This window comes from Photinus pyralis, unplaced genomic scaffold, assembly GCF_008802855.1.
Source record: "Photinus pyralis isolate 1611_PpyrPB1 unplaced genomic scaffold, Ppyr1.3 Ppyr1.4_LG7, whole genome shotgun sequence".
NCBI lineage: Eukaryota > Metazoa > Arthropoda > Insecta > Coleoptera > Lampyridae > Photinus > Photinus pyralis.
Genome location: NW_022170738.1, coordinates 17,552,063 through 17,577,913, shown reverse-complemented (window position 1 = coordinate 17,577,913; position 25,851 = coordinate 17,552,063). Strand labels below are relative to the sequence as shown.

The window sequence follows — 25,851 nt, the reverse complement described above, 5'->3', positions numbered from 1 at the left end:
GCAAATGTGAGCTCTGACGATTGGCGGAATTGTGTGCAACACGTTATTAAGGAAGAAAATAAGATGTGTAGATTGGATGGTCTAATGGATACACTTATAGAACCATTAATTATTTCACTCGGATCGGAAGACAGTGACAGTTTTAGTGAACTTTTGGAAGAAGTGACTAAATCGCTTATACATAAAGCAGTGAACTGTGCTGTTTAATAATATGAGTATAATTCCATTGTTCTGAATTTATTCAATAACTTAACATTTGTTGTAAATTGTAATGTGGATTGTGTAGTATTACAACTGATAAAAACATTTAAAACTACAATTCAAAATAATGTTTCAAAGGCCAAAAAATGTATGCAGGATGATTACCTATTATCAGTGTATTACCTATTTATTATAATTCGCTTTTAAAAGTATGATGTATGCATAATATAAAGGAGTTCCTACCAAATAATAACCCAAAAGCATAAATAATGAAATCTATCCAAATGTGAAAGAAAATCACATCACGCAACCCACAATACATGTCTGTACAAAATGAGTCTATTATTTTTGTTACTAGATTCTAGTGACATTTCCAGTGTAAATCAGGTTTTTAAATCCGTCTTCCTAGTTAAAAAACAGAGTATACGTATATTTAAAAACTTGTCTACAGAGAGCTAAACAAAATACACTTACAAATAACAAGGGTTGGTTCTATCGACAACACATTTACCTGAAATGGCATTCTAAGTATTAGCTACACTCCGGATTGTCTTCTACCTTGACGCAGAACATCGATTATCGCAATGTAAATTTGTTAACCAACGGTTTCTCCCCTGAAAGTTGTCTGTTAAATGCCCAACACGTGGTGTTAACTAATTAATACTGTACGTCACATTCATAACAGTATATTATATCACCTACACTCATCGTTCTCAATAGCACAATTAGCGAATGCTATTTCTACATCACATCGTAGGGGTACTTCTTCCGACTTTACCGGCTGATTTCGCTTCTTGCGATGTAAATGTTTGTAGAATGATACAAAGAATGGTTTATACGCAATAAACAGTAACATATACAATCCAAGCAGTGTCAGTGCTAGGGATGCGCCTAGCATTATTTGAGGAGAAATTAGATATATTTTCAGCAATATCTTCATGTAGTGTGGCAACGAAGCCGAAGTTTCGACCCACAGTAATGGGAAGTAGAGCTCGGGAACGTCCTCGTATACCCTAAGAAAGTGGAACGATTACTTGGTGGTGATCGTATAAGATAAACCTACATTATGCTATCTATGGGGTGCAGGTACATGTTTAGCTGGATTCGTAGCGCAGCTTCAATTGGTGCTCCGGTGGTCTGAAACGAATCCATATTGAAAACCGTGAAAGAAAACAGCAAAAGCTTACGGGTTCAAGAATAATGTACGATTGGTGCTTATCTTCTCGAGGTTGCAGCCCTTCCACATTCTCTAAGTAATACTGATCGGCGCCATAAAAATGTGGAAGGGAACCATAGGTTGGCAAACCGTATCTGCAGGACGAAATGTTAAAAACACCAGATGGTATGCATTTGCCTGCACAGTAGCACTTGTTTTCCGGTATCAATGTACCATTGTCCAGAACTCCAGCACCGATTGCAAATTTGTAACCCGAAATACCATCCACCGTGACATTTCCCACGTAGTCAAATCTTAAATTTCGGCAAAACTGGGGAATAAATACTTCAATATACTCCCGTTTGATGGTATGAGGGTACAATTCGCCTGCCGATGACCGGCCTAATTCCGCACACGAACCGGTAAACTGTGTCAATTTGCTTTCGTAGTTCCACTGGCGAATTTCGAAATTCCCCATCTCGCCATCGTCCATATTGATTGCACCTTCGAAGGCGGACGTGCCGTTCAGCTGCAATTGAAAGGTTTTTAATCGCGTTTCGGTTACGGAAGTCACCTTACGATGAAAAGCCAACCGAACTTATCGAAGCGCGGAATTTCGGACGCGATAAATGGTAACATCTTTGCTATGTCGACGATTATATCGTCATAGCCCTCCAGTAGTAACTGATTTGCCGATCGCGTAGTGTCCACCGTGGGGTATACCGCCGAGAAGACCATTGAAGCTCCGCGTTTAAGGAAGTAGTTCCAGTTCTGAATGTAATGAGCACAAGCCTACAAAATAAGAAATTTTTCAATTTACAATAGTTTTTTGAGCCAAGTACGTGAAATCATTACAGATTAATTAATAACCAGGTGCCATATTCTTGACAGAACAGCTTCCTAGCTCAAACCAAAAAGCGGGCTTCACTTGGGTTTTTTAGCACATTTTTGTAAATTTATTTGTAAAAAGATAGTTCCCATTTTGGCCGACTGGCTGGCTGGAAGCAAATGCGGGCCCGTAGAAGAACGCTTGTAGAAAGTCGAGGAGTGTACATGTACCTATCGGGGCCGTGTAGTTTAACAACTTTAGGGACGGGGTTACATGATGTCGAGTCGGTGACATGTGGGCGCCATCCCCGAGCGTGCCACGCTTACGTGGTGATTTTTCACTTTTCTCATATCTCCTACAGTCTTGGCCCGATTGTTTTGTTGGTGTTGTCGGAGAGGTTAAGGTGGTTGTAACAGGACTTCACTTGGCTGGATAGGTAAAGAAGGTATTCAAGTTTCACCCATACAAAACCAGATACTTTAAGAGTTAGGCAAACATGATCCGGACCGACGAATTCAGTTATGTGCACTCATGACGAAAAGAATTTGCATTGATCCTAGACTCTTAAAAATTATCCGTTTCACGCATGTACCTTAATGCTAAATGGTAATCTAAAGAAAGAAAGCTGTTGGTATCGGCGTGATGCGGGCCTGCATTAATTTAAAGAAAATCAAAGTATCAAGGAAAACTGAATGTAGGCGAAGAAAAATTCTCGCATGTACCGCTTCATAGCGAACATGAAAGAAAGTATGTCTGGCGATAAACAGCGATGACAAGAAACGTATTGCGGAAAGCGATTTTGTTTAGCATTCATAGGCGTGTGAATATTTTGGATAGGAGAATGTACCAGTAATTTATTATATAGGACAGATGACTTTTAGATAAGAATCAAAGTTAGAATGGACACGTGATCACCTCAAATGAACAACATGGTGGAATTATAATATAAAGGAGCAAGTAAATATAAAGAAACAGAGGTGGAAACAATATCTGAACAGTAAATCAGAAGACACATATAAAATGTACAACAAAGGAACATAGTTAGAGAAGTCAAGTATGCATAGTAGCATGAATTTGGTAGGGAAATCAAAAACGACAGCAAGGGACACCAAAAACTGTTCTTTGCGATACTGAAATCGCTGAGAGAAGGGAAAACATTTCAACGCAGAACCATAAAAGACAAACAAGGACAGACATTAACTGAACCGGGCAGTATTTTGAGTAGGTGGAGGCAGTACTTTCAGGAACTGTTAGGGAGAACAGCGAAAGAACAAAAACCTCTAGTTGATGAAGAAGAAAAACAAAAAGGACTAGAGAAAGAGGACGAGAGGTTAAATAACTGGGAAGAAAGAGATTGTAGAGGAAGAGATGATGAAGGCGAATAGAAGACTGAATGTTTAATATCAAATTAAACAGAAGAAACGTCGGTCGAAAATTGGGAAATAAGTGTAATTAGAAAATGGAGAATGTTTCCAAAGGTGCTAAACACTGCAATTGTGTGGTTCCAAAAAAAAGGCGCCTCAAACGAATTAGGCACTAACTGACCTATATCTTTGCAATACGCTTTCTCAAAAATTCTTGAGAAAGCGTTTTATGCTCGAAAAAATTCACAGATTTCGCAATCCTTGCAACCATCGGAGGCATTGGAAATAACCGCACAACGCCATATGTAAAACACAAATATCCCTTATTCATACTCACAAGCTCGCTCGTGTCGCAAACGTAAACTTTCTAAGTAATAATCATCGTAACATGCATGTATCTATTCTTTACACTAAGGTAATACCATCACGGGCGATGTGCGATAAATTTAGATTCTAATTAACAAAACCCTTGCGCACTATTAAGTAAGTATCGTATCGACAGTATCCTCGACTTTTTCTGAATCTACCGATTGCAGTCGAGTACGGGACAATCATCACTTGATGCGACAGCAATTGTCTTCTTTTCTGTTCGACTAACCAGTAACTTCATACCCATACAAAACATAAGCATTTCCAATGCTAAAAAATCAATGGACTTAACATTGGAAATGTTTATGGTTTCGTAGGTATATCGTATGGGTATGCAGTTACGGGTTTTTCATTCAAGCAGAAAAGACAACGGTGGGGCGTCAAGTGACGATTGTCCCGTACCCGGCCGTGGTGGCGAGGTGAAAGAATCGTCTCCGATACTGTCGATACGGTACTTACTTAATAGTGCTCAATTGTTTTGTTAATTCCAATCTAAAATTTTCGCACATCTCCTTTGATGATATTTACGAGCATGTTACGACGATTATGATTCAGGAGTAGGGATGGGCGATAACTGTTTTCACCTATCGATAAGCATCGGGTACTTACCTATCGATATATTTTACTTATCGATATGGCGATAATTATCGAAATATCGATGGTTATCGATATATCGATACCTATCGATAGTTATCGATATGTCGATAGTTATCGATATGTCGATAGTTATCGATATATCGATATATCGATAGTTATCGATATATGATTACTATCGATAGGTATCGATATATCGATAGTTATCGATATATCGATATGTCGAAAGTTATCGCTAGGGATGGGCGATAACTGTTTTCACCTATCGATATAAGTATCGGGTACTTTCCTATCGATATATTTTACTTATCGATATGCCGATAATTATCGAAATATCGATGGTTATCGATACACCGATAACTATCAAAAGATCGATAACTGCCGCTATATCGATAAGTATTTGTATATCGATAGTTCTCGTTATGGCGATAGTTTTTAATATATAGGTATCGATATAATATTACCGATAATTTTTTTGAAAGCGTATCTAAAAACTGCATGAGTTTACTTTTATATTTTGGCGAAAGAGCCCGACAAGACAAGAGGGCTCTTTTAACAAAATATGAAAATAACCGAATGCAGTTCTTGCAACTTTAATGGAGTTACCATATTAACTGTGCAATTATCGCAGGGCTCTTTAGCTTTCTACAATGCAATTACCGCTGTAATTAAGCGGTAATTGCACGTCTCATTTGAGAGAAATATTGGATGTATCGATAGTTATCGACAGGGATAGTTATCTCATCGAGTTTTATTAATAAAATCTTTGATTGTCTTCTTTATTTTATCTAAAGAGTAGCAATTTTGATGCAACATTTTGTTCAAGTTTTTGAAGTGCTTTTTTTCTTGAGCAATCGTCAGTAAGACGAAAAGATCTATTTTCTAAAGATTTTATTACTGCGTTTATTTGGCATGGATGATGATGTGACGTAGCGCTTCTCTTGAGAAAGGGAGCAAAGTTAAGTTTGCGAAACGTCGAGCGACTAAAAATAGTAAATTTACACGAGAGTAAACCCGAAAATGGATTTTATTAATAAAAATAGTAGCGCTCGTTGAAATCTCAACAATAACATAATTTTATCGTACCAATAGTTATCGACATATCGATATATCAATAGTTATCGACATATCGATATATCAATAGTTATCGACATATCGATATATCGATATATCGTTATCGACATATCAATAGTTATCGACATATCGATATATCGATAGTTATCGATATATCGATATATCGATTTTTTTAGCTCTACCTATTGTTATTCGATATATCGATAACTATCGATACCTATCGATATATCGAAAAAAATTCCCATGCCTATTCAGGAGAGTAACGTTTGTGACACGAGGTAACTTGCGAGCGAGTGGAGCAAGTGATCCGATTGAATAAGACTCATTTGTGTTTTACGTATGGCGTTATACGGTTATCATATCCAATGTCTCCGATGGTTGAGTGCATTGCGAAATCTGTGATTTTGATTATTCTAAAGCATTTACGGCCAGTTGCACAAAAAAAAATAATCCAAGATCATTATTTAATCCTAGTATTAAGACATTTGATTGGCTTTATATTGCAGTATGCAACTAATTAAATGTCAAAATTCTTGTTTAAGCTCAGATTTGGCAAATAATGTAGGATTTTGATTATAATTCGCTTTCCTGCATCCGGTCGTTAATGACCAATCATGATCTCCTTTTATGCAAACTGCAATAATAACGAATCCGGGGTATTGCCTATCAAGGGGGAAGTACTTCGGATCTTACCAGCATCCCTATCACACATAATATCCGCGAGGGATACCGGAGGCGGGCGGCTCTCCAGAGAACTGGAATGCAAGGATGGGTTAACTTAGGGGATTGGAACCGAAGGAATGGAGTGGGAATGCTGAGGGGGAAAGGGTACTGCTCCAGCATTCGCCTCGTAGATATCAACGAAGCTAGGGACGCCTGAGGAAGAAAACCCCCAGACAGAGCAGTCGGTATCAGCGAGATTCGAACCCACAGCCTCCCGAAGAGCAGTCCTAAGTGCACTGTACTTTGAAGGACCATATGTGGTCACGTTCATACTTGTGTATGTTGAAATAATATTATTACTATTTACTAACTGAGTATTTACACATTAACTGATGGGCTATGGAATTAAACGTTTATATCATTTTCAGAGGAAGTAATTAGTGACGGTGGTAAACTTATGTAATTACATTAATTGCAGGGTTAGAGATTACAATGATTTCTACATTGTAATTTAGTTTAAATTGATATCTAGTCGGGGCAGTAGCGTGTTGATGATAATATCAATTAACTCCTTTAAGAAAAAACTGCACATTCTTAAGACCATCAAATACTTCCTTTTCTTCGAAGTGTGTAGCAAACAAGAACGTTTCGTACGCCAAGGAGAATTTATTACATTAGTAACTTTGTGCCAAAAAGTCAACGATCTTAAAGATCTTTACCATTAAAACATTGTGTTAATTTTAATTACGGACATGTATGTTGATGGTAACCTGGTTCAGACAAATCATCACCGGCGTGGTTCCATGACCGGAATGTTTAATAAAAAACAACTCGTGTTGACATACTTTAATGTGTCAACGTTATGACACAATTAGAAGATTTAAATATTAAATCCAATCCATTATGTTGTTCCTAGAAATTCTTGTGGTCAAAACCACTCTCACTCTACCCATTAATAGTCGGTATTTTTCGAGAAGAAGTGCTAATTAAATTTTTTTGTAAGTTAATTGTTATGAAGATGTTATACACAAACTGGAGTGACTACTTCTAGTACCTATTCATATTTCCAAGAAAAATTCACAAGAAAAAAATTTTAAGTTCTATGTAAATAGAAGTGTAGGTCAGAAACCTACCTCAATGCTATCGCAAAAAAAAGTGGCTTTGAAAATTTAAATTCTTTGCTGAATTAGTTTATGTGGAGAATCATTCAACACTGCCTTTTTTTGTAACACCGCAATAAAACATTGGAGTATAATTTCTGATTGTTGATCTGATTTTGATTGGTAACCTCTCATCATCTCAAGGCACAAGATGAGAAAAAGAAAAGAAAAGAAGTTTGGTTGTACCCTATAGGCCGCTTATGTTACTACCCCGAGCGGATGTACAGATAGTACAAATAGTTTAAGATAAGGGAGCAAGGGAAGTGTGTTCAAAAGTACATCGCACGTATTTGGTGGAAGAGCAAAAAAAATATACGATACGAACGTGATCAAGTGCCACACACTAAAGCGCAGTTCCTAGGCCAAACAAAGTGGTCATCTACGCAATTCATTTTTTTTCGGTGAAATTGGTATATTAAAATCGAATTTGTCATCCTTTAGTCACAAGACACACGGTCATTGCAAATTATTCGACCGGAATTGTTACATCAATATCACTTTTTCGGCAAAATCGAGATTGCAAGGCACTATTTCAGAAAAAATAACAACGTACTTTGAATTTAGGTGTAGCTACAGCACAGACGATGGATACTCGAGCGGAAAGTACGATACTCAGGTGGTAGGAAGAGGTAAAAAATTGTATGAATGTCACCACCAATCAATCAATATCTTGAAGTGTTTTATACAAAGTCTCTGGTTTTATAGTTTAAAGGGCTCTGCCCAATAAACCTCCTTCCCTTCGGTTTAAAGTATCTATAAGACATCTGGGTACCTTAAGTATTGATTTTTATTATTTTGCAATAAATATACAGACCGACACATCAAAGTGACGTAATTATGGAAAATAACAAAAGGGTACATGCACGACATAAAACTGAGTCGGTTTGACAAATTACTTAATAATATGGGAAGCTAAAAACTTTCGGGGAAAAAAAGTAAATTGACTTTTTTTAGTTTTCAGTCAATTGTTCACATGCGTATTTATATCGCGTTAACATTTAACATGCGTCATTTCCGAAGCAAATTTGGATGTTTTGCGTAAGGAGCACCTCGTCCAATTTATTTCTGGCGCAAGAAAAGCACTTACCAAAGTAACAGCATTTATTGATGTAATCATGTCGGACAAATCTCCATTCTCCTCTTCGTTGTCGTAGGAAAATGTTCTCATCTGATTGTAGGTGACCGTATTATTATCGTTCCAGACAATATTGACCTTTTCCAACTTTTGCTTAAATTTATACGGTCCCACCTCCTCAAATTGGGGTTTTATTTTAAAATCGTGAATCGCCTCGGGATTTGTCCAGTTAAAAAAGTACACATTCGTCGGTAGATCGACTGGCGTCTTCCTCCAGAAACCCTCCAGTGCGTTGTTCGGTTGTAAAACGATTACCGAAGCCGTTAGCACCTCTATTATCCACGACTTAAGGAGGAGGATTACCAAACCGAATGTTAGTGATGACGTTCCCAAGAATAGGAATCGGTGGTTCTTTAAAATGTTTGGGAACGGCGTCTTTGCCGGTAGCATCTTGAAATGAATCTGGAAGCATTTGAAAATTAGTTTTTCTTTCACTAAATTTCGATTATTGCACAGCATTAAATGCGAATCCAACGTTATATAACCATCCACTTTGCAATTCTCCTTTGGATGACATATATTTGTTTACATACTCTAATAGTTAGCATATTTACACGATTCCAATTATAATAATATTTTACGGTGGCACACGGAATTAATATCGCGAAGGCCTTCAGCATATCAAATTTTTCTTTTAATGCTTCGATACAAGTTTACTGCGTCGCTTCCAACCTATAGAAATTTTCCACGCTATATTCGGAAATAAATGTTCAAGGGGATTACCTTTAACGAACGGACTCTTCAAGTTATTATGATTTTTAAAAACACGCAACAATTATTTAAAAATCACGTTTTTCAAGTACATTCCGGACTAGTATTTACGTTCGCCCGAGATCTTCACAAACCCAAGAGGAGATCCTTATCCCTATTTACTTATAAAGTCCTGGAACTGAATAATGCGTCCACTAACACCTTTTATTTCGGGAAAATAAAAAAAGTGCATTTTGAAGATAGTATGAAGAACTGTTCAAAGATACCATTAACAGTTTTAGGAGTAGGTATACCATTCCCGACCCTATACAAATATTTAATTCTTTAAAAGCTTTATCTTACGGCTTTAAATGATCGATGTTTAAAAAAGGGTAACTAACGTAAATTGATATCGTGCTTTGGTTCCCTAAAAATAGAATTAAACGAAAATAGTATTTACCTATAGCAATCGAAGATAATCCCACTGCCAATACACACAAATTTATTGCTAAATCGATCACAAATATCTTTATTCAGTTTGTGTTATCACACGAGCATACGTAAAAAGTAATAGAAAGAGGTACTTCTTTTACCAAATATTTATATTACTATGTCCAGCGGTTATCCTTGACGCCCGTGAGCTTGTATGACACATACATTAACAATTACGTTACCAGGGTGGCTTTGAGATGCAAGCGATCTATTTAACTGCTCAGTCAGACGGTTAGAGATGCTTGCATACGAGTGAAGGTTTATAATGTTTTTACCATAATTATATGGTTATCATAAATTGATTTTTAATTCTCAATTTGACGACGTTTCAATGCTGTTTCTAATTGTGTACTCATATTATACCTATAGACGGATTCAAAGTGTGATCAAAGTTCTTAACTCTTAGATAATGCATCGTTGCTCTTCGTGGTAGTTTGCCATGGAAGTTAATGTAGATTTTTTAAAATTTGCAAAAAGAGAGACTACTCGTATTCATTAATATTATGTAGACCTGAAGCCGTCTTATTTAACAGAATTAACCTCGATATTTTGGTAAAATAGTAGACGGGTGTTATAAATACAAGATCCTTTGTTAGGACCTTACTTTTAGACACGATTTTCTTACAACTAATTACTATAGTACAGAATTATAAGTAATTAACACTCGCACGCCACCTCTCAACTGCAATTTAAGTTTATTATATAGTTGATATTTTCATGAAATACAGTTTTGTAATCAAGGTCGATTCGAGTTAGGTTTTGGCAATTTTGTCGACTCAAGTCAAGTGTGTTTATCAGAATTTTCAGACACGTTTTTGGTTAATTTTCGGGTGTTTGAAGAGCGAAATTGTCACGTTGCAGATGGTTTCTTTTTTTATTAAATTTTTATTTAGGTCAAGTACACAGGGTGAGTTTTTGAAAGTGCTACAAGGCGATATCTCGAAAACGGTTTTAAATATTTTGATGGTATGGAAGAATATTCGTATGGAATACTCCCCAGATTCCAAGGTGCGACGTGCTTTCCCAGGATCGTTTAGACGTGTTAGTATTCACACGATACCTAATTTTCTGGAATAGAGGATTTCACCCCTACAGCCTATACGTAGGTACTCTCCGGTGCCTCAAACACTTTTGGTGTATGGGTGGACAATTTTTAACATGTTTCTTAAATTTTTTTCTTTTCTCAATTTGGATGATGATTTTGAGATTTTAAATGAGACTTTTGTTTTTAAAATTCTAATCTACATAAAAAAAACTACACATGTGCTATTATTTTTTTTGCGCGATCGGTCATTTCTCACTATTTACCATGTGTGTTTCCATGACAGTGGAATTAACAGTTGCTATGATTACGACGACGCCAAAATTACTTACCGATCTAAAAACAGAACAGCAAAAATACTTACCGACGCCTTTTTAAAAACAATCAGTTCAATGTTAAAAGTCTTACATTACATTTAATCTTTAATTATTGTTACATTAAACGTACAATTTGTGCTGATGTTTCGTATAGAAAGAACACGTTCTTCATTTAAACCTGAAGCAATAGAGATCAATGTGTTTGAAGATGTGCTTTCGTTTTTCTTAATACATTCCAATTACAATTTTGTTCTGTAAAATCTTCGACATACCATTCGGCCACCGGCGAATACCTCGCTCATAAAGTCATAACGGAAGTGCAAAGCTAGCAAACTACATCAGACGCACATGCACAAGAAATTATTAATTTCAGTTTTGACAAATAAACTGGTTACCACAGAATAAGGGTTACCTAGTGTTACACCATACCACTTCGATCATTTCGATTTATTCTGCTCGTTAATTTCTTAGTGCATATTTATATTGGTTGCATAATTTTAATTTCGATCGCGCAAAAAATGTTATAAGCACGTCGAACGTTAAGGGTTACCGTTCTCAGACAATAATTGGAGTCGTCGCTTCGCTCCTCCTCCAAACAATTGTCTTCGAACGGTAAAAATCCCTTACCGTTCTCCATACTTAATATACTATTACAGAGTTCTCATCCACTGTGGATTTTCCTGTGACCAGTAATGCATATTGTGTGCCAATTGAACTTCATATGGCTTCATAGCAAGATCTTTACGGGAAATTCGCATCAAAGAAGTGCGTGAAATGTCCAATTGTTGGGAACGATGACGAGTTAACGTTGATGGTTGTTCACGCACACTTTCAACAACAGCAGCAATGTTTTCGGTTGAGCGCACTGGACGAGTACGTATACGAGTTGGTTTACTCACCAACATTCCAGTTTCACGAACTCGCTTAACGAATTGATCCACAAATTGGGTTTTTGGAACATTTTTTTTTCAAATTTCGCACAGTTTGGGTAGAAGACTCACCGCTTAGGAAATAATATTTCCCAACTTTCTTCAAGCGTATAGCGTCCCATTTCGTAAATGTCAGAGTTTTTACTAAATATTTGTCACTTCCCAAATGACATTTGACGTTTCGAAAGTCAAATTCCAAACATTAGAGGGACCACCCGTTATATAGGTCTTAAACATTTAATACCTACCATAATTCATGCTCTTTGTAAAGATCCTCAGGCTGTCTCAAGGATATCCAAAGTTGACGAGATATAAATAGTACGTAGCATCTACATATTTAAAAATGGGTACCACTACCTAATATTATTCCTATAATTTTGTGCATATTTTTTCCTTCAAAACTAAGAAAACATCTTTGGCACAAGATAGACATTCAATGGACGTCCATAATACGCCTAATCAGACCAAACCACCATTGGTCTAGAATCTAGACGGTTAAAGGACGTCTTAAATACGTTACCTTCCACCTGGTCAAGCCGAAAATGACTTAACATTATGTTTTTTGAAAATATTTTGAAAGTTCTCGCTAATGTAAGGGAGTGAGACAAATTTGGTATTTTGAGTATTGACTGTGAGGGATAGGGAAGTGGAATTTATCAAATTTTGATGATTGTGCTAATTGGTCGATTATTTTAAGTTTTGAATTAATTAATGCGACGATTGTCCGGCGAATGTAATAAATTTAGGATACATTTCCGTGTAAATAATAATAATAACATTTAATTGCTCCACAGATATAACAGACAATTACAGGACAATACGCATAAAATATTAAAAGCGTATAGAATATAGATATAATAAACAGCTATATAAATTAAGAAATGAACAAATAAAATCAATAGTATATCTAACATAATTAACAAACTAATAAATAGGAAAGAAGTATAAATAGCTATATAAACATTAAATAAATTAAAAGAAAGTATTTAAGTATAAATTGATAATATAACATAAAATTTAGGGGAAGTGAAACTACTGCCATTTAGAAAACTGAGACGTTTTTGAATTAAAAAAATATTACGGGGGGGGGGGGGGGGGGAGGGAGGGCGTTAGTTTTTGTTGGTTCTATTAAATTAAAGTCGATAGAAAATTACCATTACATTAAAAACTGCTGGATAATAATAATAATGTTCATTTATATAATAACTGCAGTAGGTAAAAAATTTTCCCATGAAACGGATGTTTATGTACATATGTACCGTCTTTACACATCTTTGAAACTTTGAAACACTCTTACTCAACAACAACCCAGCATAATATGTCATCATATCAGCTATCAAAGTACAGACATAAACACTCATACCATTAACATAGTAGACGGACATTATCAAATTGAGACATGCAGAGGTCTCATCTTTATTCAAAATATAGACCATCCCATTATTTACTTACTTACTTAAATCTCACTAATTAATTTGGTGTTTCTCAATAGCCCTTAATGGAGCATTGAAAGTAAATATTTTGAAATGTGCGAAAGTAAATATTAGTTAGAATTATAAATGAACAAAAGCAGATAACACTGAAAGGAACCCATTGCGGAATATACCAGACAGTATGTGAACGTGTGTCATTGTTCCGTTTAATGGTGACCCTGTATTTTTTTTATTTATTTTTTAAATTTTATTTTGCCTTTGTTTTTGAGTGGGGGGGGGGGGGGGAGGTTTCAGCCAAGGCTGCTCTACAAACCCAACCCACTATACATTTACAAATATCCATGCCCGAACCCGGATTCGAACCAGCGACCCTTTAGCACCACAGTTCAGCTTTAACTGAACTGCGCCACACGGGCCGGGTATCGTGTACAACATCCTTCCGAAATTACTTTGGAATGCTCCAGTTTGAATTTAAGACAGCAACATGTCACGATATTGAAAAATATGTAAAATTCATTCCAAGGCATACGCTTTCGCCCTATTATCATTAGTGAATGTCCTCGGAGACAGAAACCGGCATTAACAAAACTTTTGCCGAAAACTAAACGTCCCTCAGCGTGAGAAAGATCTACTGTCGATTAGTATTTTGCCTACCTTATGGATATTATTTGAGAAGATTATTTTTAATCAATTAAACGCTTTTATATTAGAGATGAATCTGTTACCGGTGAAGCAGTTTGGAGTTTGTTCAGGTCATAACTCTACCACTGCAAAGAAGTGGTAATAATTATGTCATTTATTTTGAAATACCTTTTTGAATACAGTTATTACAAACAATTTTGCAACGTTTCGTTTTTTTTCACGAAAGTGGTCGGAATTTTTTCAGTTGCAAAACGGCATTTTGTTAAGCACCAAAATACGCAACGTAAACTACCAAATGTAAACTACCTACCTATCTGTTACAGTTTCCGAGATCCCCAAGGTGGCCATTGAATTTGAATTAGCCTGTTTATTATTTGTAATATTTTGGAGATCATTTGATTAAATCACCATTGATTGTGACGTCAATTATTATTTATGTTCTATTCCTATCAAGTATTTTATTTTTTAGCTTAGCAAGACCAGAACAAGGACCTCTTGGTCTGTCTTGTTTCCCCCTTTTGGTAAGTATTCTCTCCTCACTTTTGCCATTTACTGAAGACTTTTTGCTTTATCTTTGCTTGTGTATAAGAACCCCGATATTCACCCCACCCACCTCTACTTTGCTACTTTACTTGAGCTTACCGTGTGATTATCTCAAGGTAATTTTGTTACATTTTCCCAAAGTGAACGTGACAAGAGGTTGATTGGAAGAGCAGTTCAGCTGAACCTCGCCTCTACTCTTACTTGTTCACTATACGTTATTAGTTTCCTAGGGGTAGTAGCCCACGGGGAAGGTCACATTACCGATATTAATCCTTTGACTCAGACCTTAATTTAATGCTAATGTGTAGAGGCAATGCCGTATTAGGTTTCCCGGTTCCCCTACAAGAGGAGTAGCGTTGGGGGTACAATTTTCTTAGAATGTAATGTCCCGCCGGTCGTTTGGTTGAATGTATCCATGGGAAACTGCCTGAATGTGCTTTAATATGTTAGGAGTGTTGGTATAACTGAAAATGAGAAGATATCATTTTTGCCTTTGTCGTTAATGTTAACGCGACGTAATTGAGTTCGTAGTTAACTTATTTATCTTTCTGTGTTGCCAAGTGAAAAGTGTTTATACCTAGCAGCGCCAGAGGATTCACAAAAGCTTGAATTTTTTTTCCTTTACAGTTTATATTTTTATTTACTTTTTGGCATGACTTGTGCACGTCTGATGGCCAAAATTAGATGAGCGTGGTCAAACTTCGGTAGCTTTTTCACTGCAAGTCCCGTTTCCCCTGGCTAGCTGTGGCCAATTCTTTTTTCCTTCTCGAGGTTCGCTGCAAGGACTAGTTTCCTTAGCAGTAAGCTTTTCATAATGCGCTTTCACGAGCAACAAAAAGATATATTCCGTGGGAGAATATTCCGGGGAGAGTGTTGGTGGGAGTGTTAGGCGAAAACGGCAACATGCGTTTAAGTGAACAATACACAGGCCATGTCTATGGAACCGGTAATTGCGCAGCTTGGGGAAAAAGATACCACCTCGTCTATCAATAAATCCATAAAATAACATTTCCTGTTTGTTCCAGATGATTAAGGCATCCCAATTTATGACGGCATCGGCAGCGACATTTATTTTATTTTAGTAATAACTGCATTTTATTCTTTGGTACACTCTAGCAGTGAAATGGTTAGCCTACATACATACAGGAAATGTTGTCCACTTCAATTTTGTATAAACTGGGCCCGGTGAAAAAAACGTTCCCTTGACGAACCATCGGTCAAAAACTGAGAAAAATGCCAAAATTTGTGAAAAAAACAAAATTCCGGGTCAAATTTTTGCCAGTAAATTTCAAATTAATGTTCAGCGACTTAAAAAGTAGAGCAGAAAGGGTGAGAAAATAAAAAATACAGCAAACCTTTCCTCTGAGAATCCTAATATGCCTAGTCTATGAGTGAAATAGAAATGTTTAAATGAAATGCAAGTTGTTAGCACGATTCATTGAATTTGAGAATGCATGATATGTAAGACTTTGCAATGTAACATTTTATCAAATTAATGTTGTATTTATGACACGTGCATATACTCAACTTGATTACTTGCGTGTGTCGTATTTGTCCTTCGATATCCCACGTGCACTTATTTTGGATATCTTCGCTAATGATTCCCTTGTTCACTATTGCTTCTATTACGAGGCAGTAGAGTGAAGCGAAAATAGCAGACGCTCAAAGAACAACAGTTGAAATAATTATTGTAATCATAAGAAGTAAATGCCACTCCTAGTGACGATAAGAAAAATGTATAAGACCGTGAAGCCAGGAAACGATTAAAATGCGTCTAAAGCAATGAACATAGACAAAGGTAATAATATCTAGGTTTTGATTAATTTTGTGCCATAAAAACAGAAAACATAAAAAATTTAAATACTAAACAAAACACACCAAACAGAGACCTACGATAACGTTCAACAACTATAGATGTAAAGATAAAGAGTACGCTGATGGTAGGCATGGAAGGTATACACATTAAATAAGAAATTCAATGGCAAAAATAAAGAAGACCAAAGAAAAGCATATCGTAAAATCTTAGTTATCAAGTCAAGTACAATGTTTTCGATGACCTCCTCAAGTTTGAATTTTATACCTTTCTAAGTCAACTAGTTCAACGAATTGAACGTCCAAGTTCATACGTCATTGTAAGGTCATCACTGAAAAGGTCATGAAACCAAATGAAAAATAATATTTATTACATAATCAAACGTTTTATAAAATAATGATAATAATTATAACGGAATTGTAACTTATTAAGAATTACTTGGGCCCATATTCTTAATGCAGGTGGAAGCTGTCATACAAACCGCGTTGTAATAATCAAGAAGACTTAGTGTTGTAATTTATGGTAATATAATCATTACCTTATTATTAGTGATTATTTGAATCAGAATAACCTTTGGTGATAAAATGCAACGAATTTACACACGTCACAATGATACAATAAGACAAGGTATACCTATAAAAGGATCGCGAATTCGTCAAGTTGGCGCATTTACCCAATAACGTCACAAGAATGACCGCCAAGTTCGAACATGTCATACGCTTCATACAATATTACTTGGTGTTGTTTTGTAATTAATGAACTAAAAATTAAGTCTATTGAATTTTGTGGATTGGTTAAACAAAATTGTATCATGCCCCTAGGGGTCATGCACTCCTATTAAACAAATACAAACCGTATGACTATATTGAGTGGTAAAATCCAGTTATTCCAATGACGGTACGAACACGTGGGCTAGGCATACCTTGTCTTATTAAGGCAAATGACACATTAGTAGTAATATTTTTCAGTTACTTACATTGGAGAACATTTTGGAAACATTATGAACAAATACCGTTCGGTTACTAAACCAAAAATTCAAAAGTGCTCAACTAGTTTGCGGCTGCGCGATAATAACTTATCATAATCATTCTGAATATAAATTATGTTGTTCTACAAAAACTTTTTTGAAGTTGCTGAACCGAGGAGAGATAGGGTGGCGCTAATAAAGCACGCCGGAGTAATAATAAATAAATATATGCGTGTGCTATTTCAATGCTCTTTAAAAATTATAGTAAACTACAGTCGAATAAAAAAAAACAGTGTTATGTTTTGTTTTCTAAGGCTGGTAACTTCCGGGAGTAAAAGGTCAAGAATATCAGTTGTTGGTATTGATAATATGTCATTGTTTTTAGGCACCAACGCCTGTCAAGGTGATCTCGAACACAGTGCAAGAAAATTAAAGGTCAGAAACTTGCAACAGATTATAATCTGTGGTCGTTGAATACGGTCCAAGTTGGGAAGACTAAAATAACTGGTAAGCATTAATCAAGGACTCACTTCCGGAATTTGTCTTAAATATACCTATTTTACTCTCGCAAATTTAATTTTTAGAAAAGAGCACATGAAAGCTTAGAGCAACAACTCCAAGGGCGAGTCTTCCTTGAAAGCAAGTGCTGTTGCAGCCGCGCTTTCCCGAACTTCACCTTTCTTTGGGGTGGGAAATTGGTGTGAAGGAGATTTTGGTGTCGAATATTTCGCGTCGAGTTTATTGAGCGAATATTCCGAGAGCGAACATCCGGTGGCGTATAACCGAAGAGAATAGGAAGAATATGGGGGGAAAGCGAATAATTTTTGGTGAAACAACGTAGTGGGCAAAAGAATGTTTGGTGAGCGACGATTATTTGGGGATTTCGGAAATTTTATGAGGGGAGAATCAACTAAAACAGCAATACACATTGTGAGCATAATGGATTTATTCTCCTAAAGAAACGCCCTAAAAATATTGATGCTTTGGTTTCTTCCTTGGGGAAAACAATTAAATAAAAGTTTATTTAAAACCAAAGCCTACAATAAACGACAATCAATCGAATTATCTTAAGTGGTACAACTGTTATGTCTGCAACTGTTATTATTTTCAAATGCTATCGTAATGTAGCTCTATTGCCAAACACTACTGTTGTTATTAAAAACATACGTTACTGATATGTATATTGAATCATTCCAAAAAAACTTTATCCATACTAAAAATAGATATTTTGAGAACATTCACCACTTATTTATCTAATAATATAAGCATAAATCGTTAGATAAATATACGTCTAATCTCTCTCCCTCAGAAATTAAAGTACTCGGCCCCAAAGGGGCCTTGTACTTCAATATTTCCTCGCCAGTATTGTGTCATTTTCCTGACTTTTATGTAAATAACTATTATTTCATACTGTCCGGTAGATGTTCGATTACACTATCATTTTGAGTCCGGTAGGTGAGTTATTACAGCATCAGAGCCGGTAAGTGTCGCTAAGCAACACTTACCGGACTGTTACTTGTATACATCAAATTTGACATCTTCACACAATTAATTAAAAACCCCAACATAAATTTGGCTGTAATTCTTTATTTCAAATATTAACATTGATTGTAATTGTTGATGGTATTAAATTGAATAAGAACTGCTATTAAACATCAATATGAACAACGTTTTTTATTGTATCAGTTTCTAATGACAAACTCTAAAATTATTTATATAGCAACAAACTACTACCTTAGATCAAACATAAATGAATTATTTAGTTTAAAGATTTTAGTACAACACTTCCCCTCAAACTTTAAACTTTCATTTATGTTACAATGAAAACATCCCCAATTTTTCTCTAAGATGTTGAAATTGAATTTTTGGAATTAGCTTAGTTAAAATATCCGCAACTTGATCTTCACTTGCAACATGCACTATGTTCATCTCCTTATTTTGAACTCGTTCCCGTACAAAATGCGCCCGCACATCAATATGTTTCGATCTCTTGTGGAAACTTGGGTTTCGAGCGAGTTTTATTGCGCGTATGCTATCTACACGAAGCGTTGGTACTTTTTCTAATGGTGCAATTTCCCCAAAAAGACGATTTAACCATACAATGTCTTTAGCTGCTTCGCTGGCAGCCACATATTCCGCCTCTGTGGTAGATAAGGAAACACTTTTCTGCTTCCTGCTTGCCCAGACGATAGCACCTCCACAAAATTTAAAAACCAGACCGCTGACAGACCGTCTTGTATGAGGGTCACTTGCAAAATCTGCGTCGCTGTATGACTCTAATTCGTTAACTTGAGTGTCAACTTCTTTGTAATAAATTCCCATTTCAGCTGTGCCCTTCAAGTATTTAATGATCCTTTTTACCATTGTCCAGTGCTGTTCCCTTGGTTCTTCCAGAAACTGTGAAACATAATTTACAACAAACGTGATATCAGGACGAGTAGATACTGCTAAATACATTAAGCACCCTACTGCTTCTCGATAAGGGGCTTTTGTCAATTCAAATTTCATTTCTTCCCCTGTTAATTGACATCTTTCAATTGGCGTACTAACTGAATTTGCTTCTGTCATTTTAAATTTTTCAATTATGTCATCAACGTACCGTTTTTCATTAATGAAAATTGTTCCATCGTTATGTTGATTAATTTGAATATTGAGAAAACATCCGACTGGCTCCGCTGTCATTTTGAATTCTTCTTCGAGTTTTCCAATGAATTTATTAATAGATTCTTTTGTTGTGGCAACAACCAATCCATCGTCCACATAAATAACGACTATCAGTTTTTCATTTTTGGAAATACGGTAAAATAAACATGAGTCAGCTGTACTCTCCTGTAAACCAAATGAAATTAAAACCTCCTTGAACCGTTCGTTCCAGCATCTTGGGGATTGTTTTAAACCATAAAGACTCCTCTGCAATTTACAAACACGCTGACTTCCATCTTCATAACCTTCAGGTTGATCCATGTAAATTTCTTCATCAATTTTTCCATATAAAAATGCAGTCTTGACGTCAAATTGAGCAATCTTCAATTTTTCTTTCGCTGCAATACTCAAAACTATCCGAATTGAATCAAGTAGTGCCACAGGACTAAATGTCTCATTATAATCAATACCTTCTCGCTGACTAAATCCTCTGACAACTAAACGTGCCTTAAACCGCGAAACATTCCCGTAAGAATCCCGTTTCACACGATATACCCAGCGATTAGAAATAGTTTTTCGCTTTTCCGGCAGTTCAACAATTTTCCACGTCGAATTTTCTTTCAATGATGCCATTTCTTCGTTCATGGCGGTAACCCAATTCTGCTTTTCTGCCGATTTTATGGCCTCGTTATAACTTTTTGGTTCAACAACTTCCGAAATCATTGCATATAACAATCTGTTTGGTGCTTTGAGATCGTTCCGATTTCTGAGATGTCGTTTTTCCAAGATTTCTTCCGATGCTTTACCCTCCAATTCCTTTTCTTGAGTTGGTGTGCTCGTCTCTTGATCGACAAAATCTTCTTCATGATCTTGCAAATTCCCTTGATCGATGAAATCTTCTCCTGGAAATGTTTCGGGACCTTGACTATCTGCGCTTCTTGTCTTCTCCGGAAATAATGCCAATAATTTTTCAGACTGTTCTGGTTCAAAAACAACGCATTTACTGCGAACGATGCGATTTTCCGATTTATACCAAATACGAAAACCGTCAATATTGTCAGAATATCCGACAAAAATTCCTCGTTTGCCTTTTGGGTCCCATTTATTTCTCTTTTCTTTCGGTACGTGCACGAAACAATCTGTGCCAAAAACATAGAAACGATTTAAATTCACCTTCTTCCCCGTGAAAAGTTCGTAAGGAGATTTGTTTTCAACTCCACTTGGTCCACTGCAATTCAAAATGTAAACAGCAGTATTGACCGCTTCCGCCCACAAATATTTTGGCAATTTTTTAGCCAAAAGCATTGTTCGAGCCAAATCAACCACTGTTCTGTTTGTTCGTTCAGCGCATCCATTTTGTTCATGCGTATAAGGATTTGACACCGCCAAATTCACCCCGTCCAACTTCAATATTTTTCGAACCTCGCTGTTGTCGAATTCTTTTCCTCCATCACACTGCAGGGTTTTCATCGATCTACCAAGTTGAGTTTTTATGATTTGTAACACCTCTACAATTTTTCCAGCAGTTTCTGATTTTTCCTTGAGGAAATAAACAAATCGCATTCTTGAATAATCACAAGTAAAACACGCAAAATATTTAGCGCCACCCAACGAAGTGCATTCCATTGGTCCGCACAAATCAACATGTAGAACTGTTCCAGTCGTCGTAGCACGCTGATTTCGTGATTCAAAAGTACTCCGGTGTTGTTTTCCTTCCACGCAAGCTCCGCAAAATGTTTCGTCCTCGATAAAATCGATTTTCTGGTTTTTCAAAATTTTCTTGACATGTTGTTTGTTCTGATGTCCAAATTTTTCATGCCAATTTTGAAGTGTAATTTTCGTCGTTAGATTGGCCTCATTTACATAATCTTTTGGAAATGTTATTTGGATCACCATCCTGAATAATTGACCCATTCGAACTCCGTATGCTTTTACAACTCCATCCCGAGTGAATTCACATCTTTCGCTGGAAGATCTGAACTTCATGCCCTTGTCCAACGCAGCCGTGACCGAAAAAAGATTTCTTCGTGCCCCTGGCACAAAAAGAACATTTTCCATGTGACATTCTATTTTCTTTCTGTCGACATAAGCCTGAAATTTTATACTTCCTTTTCCGAGAGCGTCCATTGTTGATTTGTCGCCGACATAAATTTTTAAGGGAACTGCAAACTGCTCATAAGACAAAAACCACTCACGATGACGAGTTATGTGATCTGTAGCTCCGGAATCAACAATCCAAACATCGCCATCTTCCGCGCTGAGAGCCTCACATACGAACGCCTCGTCTTTCGATTTTTCTTCACTGTCTTCTTTTCCCTTTTTGCAATTTTTCCGGATATGCCCCACACGTCCGCACCGGTAGCATTTAATTTTATTAAAATTATTGCCACCATTATTGGCATATTTCTTTTTTATGTAGGCCTTACTAGAAAAAAGTGCGACTAACTCCTCCTGTTTTCCTGTTTTCTGCTGCCGACGTTTTTCTTCCGATGTCAACACTTCCACCAAATTCGCAAATGTTTGCTGTTGTTCAGATCTCGCCCACCAAGCTTGTTGAAGGCCCTCGTAGTCATCTGAGAGAGAATCGAGCATCTTTACTACAAGTGAAGACTCGTCCGGTTTCACATTCAGCTGCTGCATGCGCAGAACCAGCTCCTCATAACGAGCAATGTGAGTCACCATATTTTCAGCAGGATTTTTACTAAAATTGAAAAATTCAGTTTGAACAGTATGCGCAACTTGTTTGGTTTGTTGCTCAAAAATAGAATGCAATTTGAGCCAAATGCCAAATTTCCCGTGCCGTTTCACATGAAACCAACAACGCCATAACCTTTGATTCTAGAGATTTAATAATTATCTGACTTGCTGCACGATCTCCCCTGTCCCAAGCCTTGAATTTTGCATCGTATTCTGCCTGATTAAAGTCCTTATCTTCAATAGCTAATTGCTCTGGCTTCAGTATTTCCCCAATGCAAACTTCATACGCGTCCACTTTTCCTCGTAATAAATTTCTTATAGCAAATTTCCAAATACTCCAATTATCAATACCCCGTAGTTTTTCTATTCCTTGAATTTCCATTTTTCGTGTCGTCTCTTGTCAAAAAAAAATTGATTCCGATTTTATCGATCCACTGCGCTATCTATTCCACGCTAGCAACCAAGATTTTCTTTGAATGACGTCCCAACGAATATTTAGAAAGAACCACGCTCTGCTACCATGTTGATGGTATTAAATTGAATAAGAACTGCTATTAAACATCAATATGAACAACGTTTTTTATTGTATCAGTTTCTAATGACAAACTCTAAAATTATTTATATAGCAACAAACTACTACCTTAGATCAAACATAAATGAATTATTTAGTTTAAAGATTTTAGTACAACAGTAATGAAACAATTTGTATTGCCCTCAAGACTACGCCTGGGTTATTACTGGATGTCGAGTTAGTAATGTTTGATTCCTTCTGCTGTAGAACTCCAATGAAATTTTCGCCGCCTTGTATCAGTTGTATCATACGGGCAATCTTAACTTTTCCTTCTACCGAGCCTTCGATGTATTTTTCTGCCGTCGATGAGCTTTTCCATGCTCCATGACGCTTTAACACCGAAACCCAGGCAAAAAAATCTCAATTCAAAAACTTACTGCGTCCAAAAAGTATGCCAACATGACTTTTTCCTCTACTTGTTTCGCCCCATGTTCGTTCCTCAATTGGCAAAACACTTAGTACTCTTTTTCATACCTTGCGGCCGACTTCTTAGGAACCAACTTTTCGGTTGCTTCATGAGATTTCGACAGGATTGTATCGGGAACAGTGGAACATCCCACAACGTTTATAACGTCAATTTTTCAGTGAAAAAAATTCAATTGTCAACAAACTACAAACTATAGCAACGGCCGTTGCCACAGAAACAAGGTAATGCGATTTTTACAATATGATGAAATTTTGTAATCTTTGAAATGAAATAATGATACAAAACAGACTTACAGTATGAAATAAAATACGTTACGATATACGTCCTGGTAGTACTTGTAACAGTACTCGTTTAAGACATTCTTGACTCGGCTCCTGACGTCGCCTCGTCCATAATGTCTAACTCGTACTGTTACAAGTAACCTACCGGACTTATAACGTAAATAACTATTACCCGAAATCATCCTGAAACCATTGAATCTGAAACGTTCAATTTCATGCCTACTTTCTGTCAGGAAATTTGAGTTTCCATGACAGAGGCAGAGCAGACTACGTTTACTGCCGCTTGTCACTTTACTGGCCGCACCTGTCACTTTACCGGCCCTTCCTCACTTTACCGGCCTCACCTGTGATATTGCTAAATGTCTATAATGACTGCTGTCATCACCAGGGGCGGACCGAGGTCTCAGGGGGCCCTGGGCTAATATTTATAGCGGGCCCTCTACTTAATGAATGTCGGGTTATCGAAAAACATCATTCTTCATTTCTATTATTTCTTCAGAAAATTATTATTGAAATTACAGGTCTAAGGCAAACGCACTAAGTATAAATACAATGAAAAATATTGAAATACAGTAGGGTTCAAATTTCAAAAAGCACAGATTACACAGAAACAGTGAAGCTCGATCTGTACACAGCGGCAGGCGAAAAACCACTGATCTATTTTTAGAACTAGACCTGTGAGAAGCCTTGGGGTGAGTAGCGTAGAATATTGCCTGCACGGTGACTACGTGAAAATAGAATATTCGAGTTTTCATATGTTTTAGAGGAATTTTTGAAAGAAATTTCCCTTATGTAATGGTTTTGTCTGTCCATCTGTACCTCTTCTAACTCGAAAAGAAACAGCGCAAATCTTCTTCAATGAACTCCTACGAGTTCAAGGATCAGTGCTTTTGATTATGAGCCGTATTAAAAGTTGCGTTTCCGAATGCGAGCTAAATATCAAAAAATTCCCCTACTTAAAACGTATACGATGCTTCGTAAGTTCGTATCTTGTTTTTCTTTTGGACCTCGGATTGCACCGAACGTCGGATTCCCGCGACCTTACTGTAATTATGAAATATACCATAAAATGAAACTCTAACGTAGATGACATGACATATGTACAAATGCTCTAAGGTTTCGCCTCGTGACCTGTTACATTTACACCGACTATTGCGCGCCAAAGAGACACGCATGCTTTATAAAGTTTGAAAATCTAAGATAGTTTAGCACCTTATTGGACTTATTGTTTTTATTAATCCCTGTTGTAGTGATCGGCATGGGGCCCCCGCCAGCGCGGGGACCCTGGGCTGCAGCCCTTAAAGCCCCTGCCTAAATCCGCCCCTGGTCATCACTGACAGTTTGACATTAATCAACAGTTCTATATACAAAGTGAAATTTTATATTAAAAGACGATTTCGGGTATAATTTAAAACAAAACTCGGAAATTAAAGTACTCGACCCCAAAGGGGCCTCGTACGTCAATATCTCCTCGTCAGTAATGTGCCATTTTCCTAACTTTTATGTAAATAACTATTTCAAAAGTGTAATAGTACATTATATAGCAAGGTAGAGAAGTACAGTATTATTGCCTGAGCACCAAGATTACATCTCGAGGCGCTTGCGCCGAGGGGTGTAAGGTGTGTAAGGTTAATTTAACATGTCAATCAAGTGCGTAGAAGTACAAGTCAAACAGGCCGTATTTTGTTCCGTCATTGAGATATTTCAAAGAGTAATTTCGTTCGAATTTTTTCAAAATGTGATAATTTTAGGTATGTAATTTCTCTGGAAATGGCGGATGGTGGCAATTATTCAATTTAAAGAACTTGTCTAAACGTTT

At 36.7% G+C, this 25,851-nt stretch overlaps 1 protein-coding gene and 1 long non-coding RNA gene across 4 annotated transcripts; one reads left to right on the top strand and one right to left on the bottom strand.

Moving 5' to 3' along the window:
* Positions 1-610: 610 nt before the first annotated feature.
* On the bottom strand, positions 611-17,527 carry LOC116176047 (protein peste-like). Of its 2 annotated transcripts, none has more exons than XM_031494485.1 (7): positions 17,423-17,527; positions 8,498-8,947; positions 1,937-2,149; positions 1,389-1,886; positions 1,265-1,338; positions 904-1,214; positions 611-815 (listed from the first exon to the last, which is right to left on the bottom strand). In XM_031494485.1, the coding sequence occupies exons 1-7, from the start codon at positions 17,432-17,434 to the stop codon at positions 778-780; spliced, it is 1,596 nt and encodes a 531-aa protein (XP_031350345.1). In that variant the 5' UTR covers positions 17,435-17,527; the 3' UTR covers positions 611-777. The 2 variants fall into 2 exon arrangements, with proteins under 2 accessions (XP_031350345.1, XP_031350346.1); XM_031494486.1 differs by lacking the exon at positions 17,423-17,527 and adding an exon at positions 9,696-10,006.
* LOC116176048 lies at positions 17,208-18,590 on the top strand. 2 transcript variants are annotated; one of them, XR_004146412.1, is made up of 3 exons: positions 17,233-17,623; positions 17,679-17,920; positions 17,998-18,590. It is a non-coding gene; the product is annotated as an uncharacterized LOC116176048 (long non-coding RNA). The 2 variants fall into 2 exon arrangements; XR_004146411.1 differs by having other exon boundaries at positions 17,208-17,920.
* Positions 18,591-25,851: the final 7,261 nt, after the last annotated feature.

Excerpts from the sequence above, each read along its gene's own strand:
- LOC116176047 (XM_031494485.1), bottom strand. Across the intron at positions 1,887-1,936 it reads AGTTCGGTTGGCTTTTCATC|CTGAACGGCACGTCCGCCTT; the intron begins GTAAGGTGACTT and ends TTTCAATTGCAG. Across the intron at positions 1,339-1,388 it reads CGTACATTATTCTTGAACCC|ACCACCGGAGCACCAATTGA; the intron begins GTAAGCTTTTGC and ends GATTCGTTTCAG.